The sequence below is a fragment of the Heteronotia binoei genome, chromosome 17 (assembly GCF_032191835.1).
Source record: "Heteronotia binoei isolate CCM8104 ecotype False Entrance Well chromosome 17, APGP_CSIRO_Hbin_v1, whole genome shotgun sequence".
NCBI classification, from domain to species: domain Eukaryota; kingdom Metazoa; phylum Chordata; class Lepidosauria; order Squamata; family Gekkonidae; genus Heteronotia; species Heteronotia binoei.
Window position 1 is genome coordinate 55,557,479 of NC_083239.1, and position 12,063 is coordinate 55,569,541.

At 51.3% G+C, this 12,063-nt stretch overlaps 1 protein-coding gene across 1 annotated transcript in view; it reads left to right on the forward strand.

Annotated features, from left to right (window-relative positions):
• Window positions 1–10,078: 10,078 nt before the first annotated feature.
• Window positions 10,079–12,063, forward strand: part of LOC132585923 (echinoderm microtubule-associated protein-like 1) — a 27,392-nt gene continuing 25,407 nt past the window's right edge. Inside the window, exon 1 of the mRNA XM_060257799.1 lies at window positions 10,079–10,133. Coding sequence (XP_060113782.1) covers window positions 10,079–10,133 — 55 coding nt within the window. The remainder of the gene's footprint in view (window positions 10,134–12,063) is intronic.

A 12,063-nucleotide genomic window follows, 5' to 3' on the forward strand; every position in this document is an offset into this window, starting at 1 on the left:
CTCAGTAGTTGTTTCATCCAGTTGAGATTAGATCGTATTTGCTTCATCATCCTCTCCTCCAGTTTATTCTCACAACGACAATCCTGTGAGGTAGGATAGGTGGGGAACGTGTCACCCCGTCTGGGTCTCCTAGGTCAAAGTCCAGCATCCTAACCTGTCCTGCATTCTGGCACTCATATCACTTTCCTGGCCAGATTCCCATGTGGACAAAGCCTTATACTGAATCAGACCCTCCTGGGTCCATCAAAGTCAGTATCGTCTACTCAGACTGGCAGCGGCTCTCCAGGGTCTCAAGCTGAGGTTTTTCATGCCTTTTTGCCTGGACCCTTTTGAGTTGGAGATGCCGGGGATTGAACCTGGGACCTTCTGCTTACCAAGCAGATGCTCTGCCACTGAGCCACATCCCCATTCATGGCTCTCCAGGGTCTCAAGCTAAGGTTTTGCACACCTACTTGCCTGGACCTTTCTGAGTTGGAGATGCCGGGGATTGAACCTGGGACCTCCTGCTCACCAAGCAGATGCTCTACCACTGAGCCACAGCCCCATTCATGGCTCTCCAGGGTCTCAAGCGGAGGTTTTTCACGCCTCTGCCTGGACCCTTTTGAGTTGGAGATGCCGGGGATTGAACCTGAGACCTTCTGCTTACCAAGCAGATGCTCTGCCACTGAGCCACATCCCCATTCATGGCTCTCCAGGGTCTCAAGCTAAGGTTTTGCACACCTACTTGCCTGGACCTTTCTGAGTTGGAGATGCCGGGGATTGAACCTGGGACCTCCTGCTCACCAAGCAGATGCTCTACCACTGAGCCACAGCCCCATTCATGGCTCTCCAGGGTCTCAAGCGGAGGTTTTTCACGTCTCTTTGCCTGGACCCTTTTCAGTTGAAGATGCCGGGGATTGAACCTGGGACCTTCTGTTTACCAAGCAGATGCTCTACCACTGAGCCACCGTCCCTCCACAAAACAGGCCTAATCCTATGAAGCTGCCTTCTACTGAATCAGACCCTCTTTGGTCCATCAAAGTCAGTCTTGTCTACTCAGACTGGCGGCGGCTCTCCAGAATCTCAAGCTGAGGTTTTTCACGCCTACTTGCCTGGACCCTTTTTAGTTGGAGATGCCGGGGATTGAGACTGGGACCTTCTGCTTACCAAGCAGATGCTCTACCACTGAGCCACAGCCCCATTCATGGCTCTCCAGGGTCTCAAGCGGAGGTTTTTCACGCCTACTCGCCTGGACCCTTTTTAGTTGGAGATGCCGGGGATTGAACCTGGGACCTTCTGCTTACCAAGCAGATGCTCTACCACTGAGCCACAGCCCCATTCATGGCTCTCCAGGGTCTCCAGTGGAGGTTATTCACGCCTACTTGCCTGGACCCTTTTGAGTTGGAGATGCCGGGGATTGAACCTGGGACCTCCTGCTTACTAAGCAGATGCTCTACCACTGAGCCACCATCCCTCCCCAAGGTTTAGCTATTTTTAACCCGGGAGAGAGGGGATCCATGAACTCTGGTTTGCCAGGCTTCCTGGCACCTGGGCTAAGGGGAACGAGCACCACATATGTGACTTCCCTTCTTCCTGTTGCTTTGCAAAAACAGTTCTAGCCAGAATTGGGTTCTGCTCAGGAAATGGAGGATCAGAAGAGATGCTGCAGGCACTGGGGCCTTGTCTTCTACCCACGGAAGAGGCCAGAACTGGCGTTCTCCAGTGGGCACAGTTTAGATGACGGGTTCCAATCCAGTTGCCTTTGTTGGGGCCTACAGCTCAGCTCTTGCCAAACTTCACTCGGTGAGAGGGAAGGCACAAAGCTTGAGTCTGGGGGCCCCTTTAAGACCAACCAAGTTTAATTTGGGGCATAAGTTTTCATGCGCATGCATACAAAAGTTTATACCCAGAATTAAATTTAACTGGTCTTAAAGGTACCGCTGGACTTATACTTTTTTTAATTCCTTCAGACCAACACGGCACCCACCTGAATCTATCGATGGGAACAGAGTGGGTCTTTCCTTGGAGGGAGGGGTGTTGTGAAAACCCAAGATCTATTTGGAGAGTGGAGCTGAAGAAGTCCAACCTCCAAATGCTCTCAGGTATACCCCGTGGAGTTCTCTCTTCTTTTGTCTCGGCAGAGTCCAAAACATGGGCTCCTTTCTCTCTCTCTCTCTCTCTCCCCCCTCAGTTGTTGTGATGCTGTTGTGAGCTCCGGCTTCCCTGGTTCTTTGTGACTGGGCGTTGACTTGTGCAGAAGAACAGGTTTTCCCTCTGGATGGGCAAGGAAGGAGGCCTCTTGCATAGATCGCTCCTGGCTGTTTTTCTCAAGTTCCTTTTGGAAAAAAAAAAGGATAATCTCTCTCCCTCTCTCTCACCCCCCTCCCCTTGCCATTTGCAAACAGCCAAATAGTTTGTGGGAGGCTGTGCAGAAATAACTGTAAAATGTCCTCCACCTCAAGAATGTGTCTGTGTGTTAAATATTGGTGCCTCTCCATGCTTCGGTGTAGGTTGGTGCAGTGGTTAAGTGTGTGGACTCTTACCTGGGAGAACTGGGTTTGATTCCCCACTCCTCCACTTGCAGCTGCTGGAATGGCCTTGGGTCAGCCATAGCTCTCGTAGGAGTTGTCCTTGAAAGGGCAGCTTCTGTCAGAGCTCTCTCAGCCCTACCTACCTCACAAGGTGTCTGTTGTGGAGGAGGAAGGGAAAAGAGATTGTAAGCCGCGCTGAGACTAATTCAGAGAGAAGGGCAGGGTATACATCTACGGTCTTCTTCTTAGGTTCAGAGACTCTTATCTGGGAGAACCGGGTTTGATTCCCCACTCCTCCACTTGCAGCTGCTGGAATGGCCTTGGGTCAGCCAGAGCTCTCACAGGAGTTGTCCTTGAAAGGGCAGCTGCTGTAAAAGCTCTCTCAGCCCTACCTACCTCACAGGGTGTCTGTTGTGGAGGAGGAAGGGAAAAGAGATTGTAAGCCACTCTGAGACTCTAATTCAGAGAGAAGGGCAGGGTATAAATCTACGGTCTTCTTAGGTTCAAAGACTCTTATCTGGGAGAAGTGGGTTTGATTCCCCACTCCTCCACTTGCAGCTGCTGGAATGGTCTTGGGCCAGCCATAGCTCTTGTAGGAGTTGTCCTTGAAAGGGCAACTTCTGGGAGAGCTCTCTTAGCCCCACTTGCCTCACAGGTTGTCTGTTGTGGGAGAGGAAGGGAAAGGAGATTGTGAGCCGCTCTGAGATTCAGAGTGGAGGGCAGGGTATAATCGTCTTCTTTGTGTCCTGACCCTGCCTGCTGGCCTGATCTCATCGGATCTTGTCTGCTACGCAGGGTCGGGCCTGGTTAGTGTTTGGATGGGAGACCCCCAAAGAGGTCCAGGGTTCCTACCCAGAGGCAGGCAACTGCAAACCACGGCTGTTCATCTCTTGCCTTCACCTGGATGACCCAGGTTGGCTCGATGTCATCATATCGTGGAAGCTACGCAAGGTCAGCCCTGGTTGAGACTGAGGTGGGAGAACTCCAAGAAACTCCGGGGTGGCTGCACAGAAGCTGGCAAAGGCGAACTGCCTCTGTCCACCTCTTGCCTCGAAAACCCTAGTCCTTCTTCACCCAAAGGGTGATTCACGCATGGAATTCACTGCCACAGGAGGTGGCGGCGGCTGCAAGCATAGACGGCTTCAAGAGGGGACTGGATAAACTAGAGAGCCAGTTTGGTGTACTGGTTAAGTGTGCAGACTCTTATCTGGGAGAACCGGGTTTGATTCCCCACTCCTCCACTCGCAGCTGCTGCCGGAATGGCCTTGGGTCAGCCAACACTATTGCAGGAGTTGTCTTTGAAAGGGCAGCTGTTGTGAGAGCCCTCTCAGCCCCACCCACCTCACAGGGTGTCTTTTGTGGGAGGAGAAGATATAGGAGATTGTAAGCCACTCTGGGTCTCTGATTCAGAGAGAAGGCTGGGGTATAAATCTGCAGTCTTCTTCATATGGAGCAGAGGTCCATCAGTGGCTATTAGCCACAGGGTATAGATGGAACTCTCTGTCTGGGGCAGTGAGGCTCTGTATTCTTGATGATTGGGGGGGGCACAGTGGGAGGGCTTCTAGTGTCCTGGCCCCACTGGTGGACCTCCTGATGGCATCCAATTTTTTTTTGGCCGCTGTGTGACACAGAGTGTTGGACTGGATGGGCCATTGGCCTGATCCAACATGGCTTCTCTTCTGTTCTTCTGTGACACAGAGTGTTGGACTGGATGGGCCATTGACCTGATCCAACATGGCTTCTCTTCTGTTCTTCTGTGACACAGAGTGTTGGACTGGATGGGCCACTGGCCTGATCCAACATGGCTTCTCTTATGTTCTTCTGTGACACAGAGTGTTGGACTGGATGGGCCATTGGCCTGATCCAACATGGCTTCTCTTATGTTCTTCTGTGACACAGAGTGTTGGACTGGATGGGCCATTGGCCTGATCCAACATGGCTTCTCTTATGTTCTTCTGTGACACAGAGTGTTGGACTGGATGGGCCACTGCCTGATCCAACATGGCTTCTCTTATGTTCTTCTGTGACACAGAGTGTTGGACTGGATGAGCCATTGGCCTGATCCAACATGGCTTCTCTTATGTTCTTCTGTGAGACAGAGTGTTGGACTGGAGGGGCCATTGGCCTGATCCAACAGGGCTTCTCTTATGTTCTTATGCGACACAGAATGTTGGACTGGATGGGCCATTGGCCTGATCCAACATGGCTTCTCTTATGTTCTTCTGTGACACAGTGTTGGACTGGATGGGCCACTGGCCTGATCCAACAGGGCTTCTCTTATGTTCTTCTGTGACACAGAATGTTGGACTGGATGGGCCATTGACCTGATCCAACATGGCTTCTCTTATGTTCAGGCCATTGGTAGCCAAGAGGATGCTGGGTGGGGCGGCGGGGGGAGGGAGCAGAGAAAGTGAATGGGGCAGCTTTGTTTCCAGAGCTGTCTAGTGCTCTCCCTCTAACTGAGACGTGCTGAGACTCCCAGCTGCTTTGGAGGTTGCACTTGCTGCTCTGGAAGATGTTTACCCAAAGGTAGAAAGTGTGTGGCAGGGGCAAGACCTTTGTACATCCTTTTGTGTTGCTGTTGCCACCTTGCTGTGACACTGTGTTATGATTCTACTTTCTGTGTACTTATTACTGCGTACTGTCTACTACTGTGTACTTTTTATAGTATGCTTTGCCTTAGTTGTATGTGTTGTTCTCTCATTCTGTAATCCTCATTGCATTGTTCGTTGAAGGTCTTATAGTGTCTGTTTGCACTGTTTTATACCTTGTAGTCCTGTAAGTCCCTGCTGGGGAATTAATATCAGGCCCTCTTGACTGTCCCGCCGATGAAAGCTACTCGCCTCGTGGGTACATGACACAGGGCCTTTTCGGTGGCAGCCCCACAATTATGAAACAACCCCCCGAGGGAGGTGAGCTTGGCCCTCCTCACTTTTTGATCTTTAGGAGGCAGCTGAAGAAGGTTTTATTTAGGACTGTGTTTGGGGGATGCAGTCCTGAACTGCGATTTCAATTTTTTGGCCTCAATAATTTGGGGGAGGGGGGGGAAGGTCCTTAAGGCATGCGGCAAGCTTGAAATGAGTCCTCCATTTGCAGAGTGGTCTTTTGGGGAGGGGGAATAACATGACCCCAGATTCTGAAGCTGGAACGATTCCACACGGTTTATAAAAGCGAACTGGAACACCAGTTTTCTCCTCTGAACTGGAATGAACCTCATATGCCCTCCCTCTGCATACTCGTGTGCAATTATGTGCTTTTTTTTTTTAGTGCACTCCCTTATTAAAAGCATAACAATTAGACACATCCCCCCCCCGCCCCCATCTCTAACCATTGATTTTAAGTAGCCAAGCTGCAAATGAGGCTGGAGGAGGAAAAGGTTCCATGTAGACCTGTGACTCAACCCCACCGCTTGCCTTTTCAAAAATGCAGCAGAGAATCCTGGGATAAAAGCCTGCAGGGGAATGCCTCTGAACACGTGCAGAGTCTCTCAGTGCTGTGTAGCTGAACCTCCTGCCCTCAGCTCCCCCCCCCCCCCCGCCCCCCAGCGGCTCGCTTCCTGGCTCTGGAGTGCCGGCCTGCTGGAAGCCAAGAGGGAAAGGCCCCTGGCGTTCTTTTCCCCTGCCTGGACTGGTTTCGTGGACTGTGATCTAACTGGCTCTCTGGTTGCTAGCGAGGAGAACTGTTGTCCTCCCCAACAGTCTTGTCCTTGTTCTCTTTTCCCCGAGGGACAGAGATGCGGGCTCTCTGGGGTGGGGCCCCCACGTGTTGGCCTCAGCCTGGGCATGTTCATGCCCCCCCCCCCCCCAGTTCAGCTGCCGGCTTCTTTCTCGGAGGGGAATTGCGGAATTGCGCCAGGGCTGCAAATTTGCCCTTAATCTCCTTCCTTTGTTACTGCAGGGTGTAACAAAGCCTTTAGGCCAGTTCCCTGGCTGGCTTTTGCAGAGCAGAAGATAATTATGTGATTGCATTTGCATAGTTTCCGTGAAAGGCTGTTATTTTTTTTTTTTGAATGCACAAATGAGGTGAATTCATCTACTGCCCTGCTTCGTTCGTTCGTTCGTTGGTTGTTGTTTTTATCCTCTTAAACAAGAAAATAAGCAAATGCCATTTTTGTTGTTGGATATAAACCGAGAGAGGTCACTATAATGGATAACACAACAGAAAATGCAAGCTAGTGACTAATTTACTAAGAAATATATAGAAACCAGTCCAAATGTCCAAAACATGTGCATTCAAGTCCCAAAGTAGTGTGGTGACAAGCCAATCGATCAAGTACATGTTTCTTTCCAATCTTCACCAGACCTGGGACCAATATTGATTCAATTATATACATTCTTTACATAATTTTTAAAAAAGGGGACACCGAGCGTTTCCGGCAGGAACTTCACATCGGCTACAGCTCAGTATGAGGCTTCTTGCGCAAGAAAGAACTCACTGGAAGAGGGTTGGTGGTGTCTGAATGTCCTTTTGATATTTTTGTATAATAGTTTCTTTTGTTAGTCCACGTCTGATGAAGACTGGAAAGAAACAAGTACTTAATCGATTGGCTTGTCACCACACTACTTTGGGACTTGAATGTACACGTTTTGGAAATTTGGACTGGTTTCTATGTATTTCTTAGTAAATTGGTCACTGGCTTGTATTTTTTGTTTGTTGCCTGTAAACTGGCAGGGATTTTGGTTGAGATGGGTGGCCAGGTGAGTCTGTCTGTAGCAGCAGAGAAGGACCAGAATCCCGGAGCACCTGAAAGTCTTAACGACATTTACGGCAGGGGAGGTGCTTTTGGGAGTCACGGCTTCACTTCTTCAGACCCAGCAAGGGAAGGGACGCTAGTCCAGGGGTTGTTTTGTAGAAAAATAGGTGGCGGAGCTCGTTAGCATAACTCATTAGCTTATGCCGCCCCACCCACCAGCCAAAAGCAACCCGACTCAAGAAAGTTGAGCCCCGGACAAGTGAGGTCTGCTTGGGCTGGCTAGAGATCCAGCCAGCCCAAGCAGGCCGCACTCACCTGGGGCTCTCCTTGGCCACCACCTCCCCATAGTCAAAAGGCTAGCAAGACACCTGCCACCCAAAATCAGTGGAGAAAGGGCAGTGTGGGCTTCTCCAGGGGTTAATTAGGGCTGCTAAGGGCGTGGCAAAGCCCCTGATGGCTGGCTGGCTGGCTGGCTGCCCGCTCTCCTAATCCAGGAATTGTTATGCAGCTGCACCTACTATTCAATGGACAAGGGAGGTGGGGAGGAGGAGGGGGAACCCTCAGAAAGGTTCAGGAGATGTGCTCCTGTGAGCTCCTGCTGAATTCAAGAACTGGACACTACCAGGGTATAATGCCATAAAGTCCACCCTCCAGAATAGCCACTGTCTCCAGGGGAATGGGTCTTGAAGAAGAAGACTGCAGATTTATACCCCGCCCTTTTCTCTGAATCAGAGACTCAGAGCGGCTCACAATCTCCTGTATCTTCTCCCCCCCACAACAGACACCCTGTGAGGTGGGTGGGCCTGAGAGGGCTCTCCCAGAAGCTGCCCTTTCAAGGACAACCTCTGCCAGAGCTCTGGCTGACCCAAGGCCATTCCAGCAGGTGCGAGTGAAGGAGTGGGGAATCAAACCCACTGGTTCTCCCAGATAAGAATCTTCTTCTTAGAAGAAGAGGTGCAGATTTATACTTCACCCTTCTCCCTGAATCAGAGGCTCAGAGCAGCTTACAATCTCTCATGTCTTCTCCCGCCACAACAGACACCCTGTGAGGTGGGTGGAGCTGAGAGAGCTCTGACAGAAGCTGCCCTTTCAAGGACAACTCTTATAAGAGCTCTGGCTGACCCAAGGCCATTCCAGCAGGTGCGAGTGGAGGAGTGGGGAATCAAACCCGGTTCTCCCAGATAAGAATCTTCTTCTTAGAAGAAGAGGTGCAGATTTATGCTTCACCCTTCTCCCTGAATCAGAGGCTCAGAGCGGCTTACAATCTCTCATGTCTTCTCCCCCCACAACAGACACCCTGTGAGGTCGGTGGGGCTGAGAGAGCTCTGACAGAAGCTGCCCTTTCAAGGACAACTCTTATAAGAGCTCTGGCTGACCCAAGGCCATTCCAGCAGGTGCGAGTGAGGAGTGGGGAATCAAACCCGGTTCTCCCAGATAAGAATCTTCTTCTTAGAAGAAGAGGTGCAGATTTATGCTTCACCCTTCTCCCTGAATCAGAGGCTCAGAGCGGCTTACAATCTCTCATGTCTTCTCCCCCCCACAACAGACACCCTGTGAGGTCGGTGGGGCTGAGAGAGCTCTGACAGAAGCTGCCCTTTCAAGGACAACTCTTATAAGAGCTCTGGCTGACCCAAGGCCATTCCAGCAGCTGCAAGTGGAGGAGTGGGGAATCAAACCCGGTTCTCCCGGATAAGAGAGCTCTGGCTGACCCAAGGCCATTCCAGCAGCTGCAAGTGGAGGAGTGGGGAATCAAACCCGGTTCTCCCGGATAAGAGTCCGCACACTTCACCACTACACCAGACTGGCTCTTGCTTGTCTGGAGACCAGTTCTGATAGCAGGAGATCTTCTTATTATTTACTTCATTCGATTTGCATCGCGCCCTCCCATTACAGGCTCAGGGCAGCTAACAGCATCTTCCGTGCCACCAGGAGGCTGGCAACTGTAGCCCTGGCCTGGGGCTGAGCTGCACCCCGCCGCTGTCCACGAGGACGCTTCTGGGCTCCAGAAGAGGGCTGACTCACAGGCAGAGGATTTTTTTTTCCGGCTGGTTGACACCCCATAAAAAATTTACCGCACAAACTGGAATTAGTACTGACTAATGGCTCATTAGCCAGCCTGTTGTTAAATCCGGGCTTGGCGCCGTCCCAGAAACTGACAAGGGGGCCGACCGGCAGCCATTGGGGAATTTGCTTTGGGGGTTCTGCTTTGGGGGTTTCAGCAGACGCTGCTCATGGGAATTGTGGCCCCCCTCGTGGAGGCGGACAGCCCACGTTGCTCTTTGAACGGGACTAGAGCGGGAGAGAAAGCGCCGTCCGTCACGCAGAGGACCTGTTGAGCATTTCTGAGACGCAGCCAGAACTGGACTGTTTGTGCTGCCGGCCAGCCTGGCTCCAGATACAGGAAGAAGACCTGCTGGTCAGTTTTCATGGCAGATCCGGGTTCCTCCCCTCCCCCACCTGCTGGCTGCCCCACCCGGTGTTTCAAGGGCAGGTCGTGTTTGGCTTCTTCCTGGCTGGGTCAGGTGGCCTCTCTCTGTCTCCAGGGCTCTGGCTCAGTTTCTCCGATTGTGCAAGAGCGCTGACTCATCCTCCCTGTCTCTTTCCCAGCCCCTCCCAGGGAAACCTGGCGCAGGAGCGCGGTTTATAAGCCTGCGACTCATGAGGGCTGCCTTTTGAAGCCAGCTTGGGCAGGAGTGGAGGAGCTGGTGGCAAAATTATGGCGGGGCGTGGGGTGGAGTCATGGGGGTAGATGATCAGCTAGGAAGGTGGCTGTTTCCGGACGCCAGTCATGGAGGTGGTTGATCTCCCTAGGTTTCTCCGGCGCCCAGGGCATTGGCAGCTGACGGCACCGGAACCGAAACCACCAGTTGGCACCATGGCGAGTGAAGATGTCGGTGATGCCCGAGCCATCCTGGAGCTCAACTTCCAGTGTAAGTTTGGGAGGCGGGGGTCCAATCTGGGAATTCCTGGAAAGCTTCGAGTCTGGAAGCACCTTAGAGAGCAACAAACTTTCAAGAGGCCAACCTCGCTTCCTCAGATACAAAAGCGTTGACTCCTGAAAGCTTCTACCTCAAAACACTTGTGGCTCTTTCAGGTTTTCCCAGATGTCTTTCTTTCTTTCTTTCTTTCTTTCTTTCTTTCTTTCTTTCTTTCTTTCTTTCTTTCTTTCTTTCTTTCTTTCTTTCTTTCTTTCTTTCTTTCTTTCTTTCTTTCTTTCTTTCTTTCTTTCTTTCTTTCTTTCTTTCTTTCTTTCTTTCTTTCTTTCTTTCTTCCTCCCTCCCTCCCTCCCTCCCTCCCTCCCTCCCTCCCTCCCTCCCTCCCTCCCTTCCTCCCTCCCTCCCTCCCTTCTTTCCTCCCTCCCTCCCTCCCTCCCTCCCTCCCTTCCTTCCTTCCTTCCTTCCTTCCTTCCTTCCTTCCTTCCTTCCTTCCTTCCTTCCTTCCTTCCTTCCTTCCTTCCTTCCTTCCTTCCTTCCTTCCTTCCTTCCTTCCTTCATTTTTTTAAATTATTTCAGAACTCAGTAATCCAGCAATATAGTAACGATAATATGAATAACTAAGGCAATTAGTAGCTATTAGCCACAGTGTGTGTGTGTATATTTTGGCCACAGTGTGATACAGAGTGTTGGACTTGATGGGCCATTGGCCTGATCCAACATGTCTTCTCTTATGTTCTTAACAGTCATAATATAATACCACAGCGTATCCGTCGGCTTGGTGAACTTTATCGATATCTAGAAGAAAGGGAAGATAACTATCATACCTGGCTTATGTGATATGAATTCCTAAAGCATAAGCCCCTGGTCAGATTCCATCCTAAAAATCAAATTTGCCAGCTTGTCTTCGAAAAGTTGTAATATCCATGTCCCTGAGGGCATCCTTTGTTTTCATGTATGTCATCCAGTTTTTCCAAAACCGGAAACCATCTTTCAAAATAAGCAGAAGGGCCAAAAGAAGAGTCGTGATTGGATAATGTGTCTGATATTCCATCCATTAACATTTCTCTTTCTCCCCGCCCCCCCCCCACAGTGCCTCAGTTGTGGTGATCTTTAATGAGTGCCCCCCCCCCACCACTTGGGGTAGGGAGTCAACAGATCATTCAGTGGTGAACTGGACTTCAACCACAGAGCAAGAAGGGGGCAGATGGGTGGGGGGCAGTGGAGTGATGTCTGCCATGAGAGGTCTTCCATCTCTGCCCAGCTTTGATGCTTTTTGTCCTCCTGGCCCACCTTACAGGGCTGTTGTGAGGCAAAAAACAAAGGGGGAAATGATACAGCGACTGGAAAAAAATAGCAGTGGTTGGTCATGCTGGTGCCTTCTCCGGATCTGTCTTGTTTGCTCCATGAGTGGCGGCCGCTGGACTAAACGCCTTCAGACTGACACAGAGAGAACGTTGTTTGACAACAGTGGCTGACGTGTGAGGTCGGAGACGGTCTGAGCATGCTCTGGCGGAGGCTGGGGATGGGCAGCCCAGAGCCAAATCTGCCCTGCAGGGTCCAGCTGTTTACTGTGCAGACCAAACCTGCTTTTCCACTCAGAGGACTGCTCCAGGCGGAGGCCGCCATGTTAGCCAGTAGCCGCTGCAGCAGCCGTGCATAAGCACTGGAGCAGCCAAAGAGCACACCGGCCGAATCCGTCTCATGGAGTCGTTGAGGGAGGAGGGGTGCAACTCTCCTCTCCCAGTTTCCCCTGCAGTTTGAGGAAGGGCCTTCTGCCAGCTCACACACACTGGCCTATCCCCCCCACAACCAAAAAAACCCCCACGACTCATGGACAAGCTGTTTAAAAACCTTGGAGGTTTTCAACAGAGGCTAGATGGCCATCTGACAGCAATGAGGAGCCCGTGAATTTAGGGGGAGATCT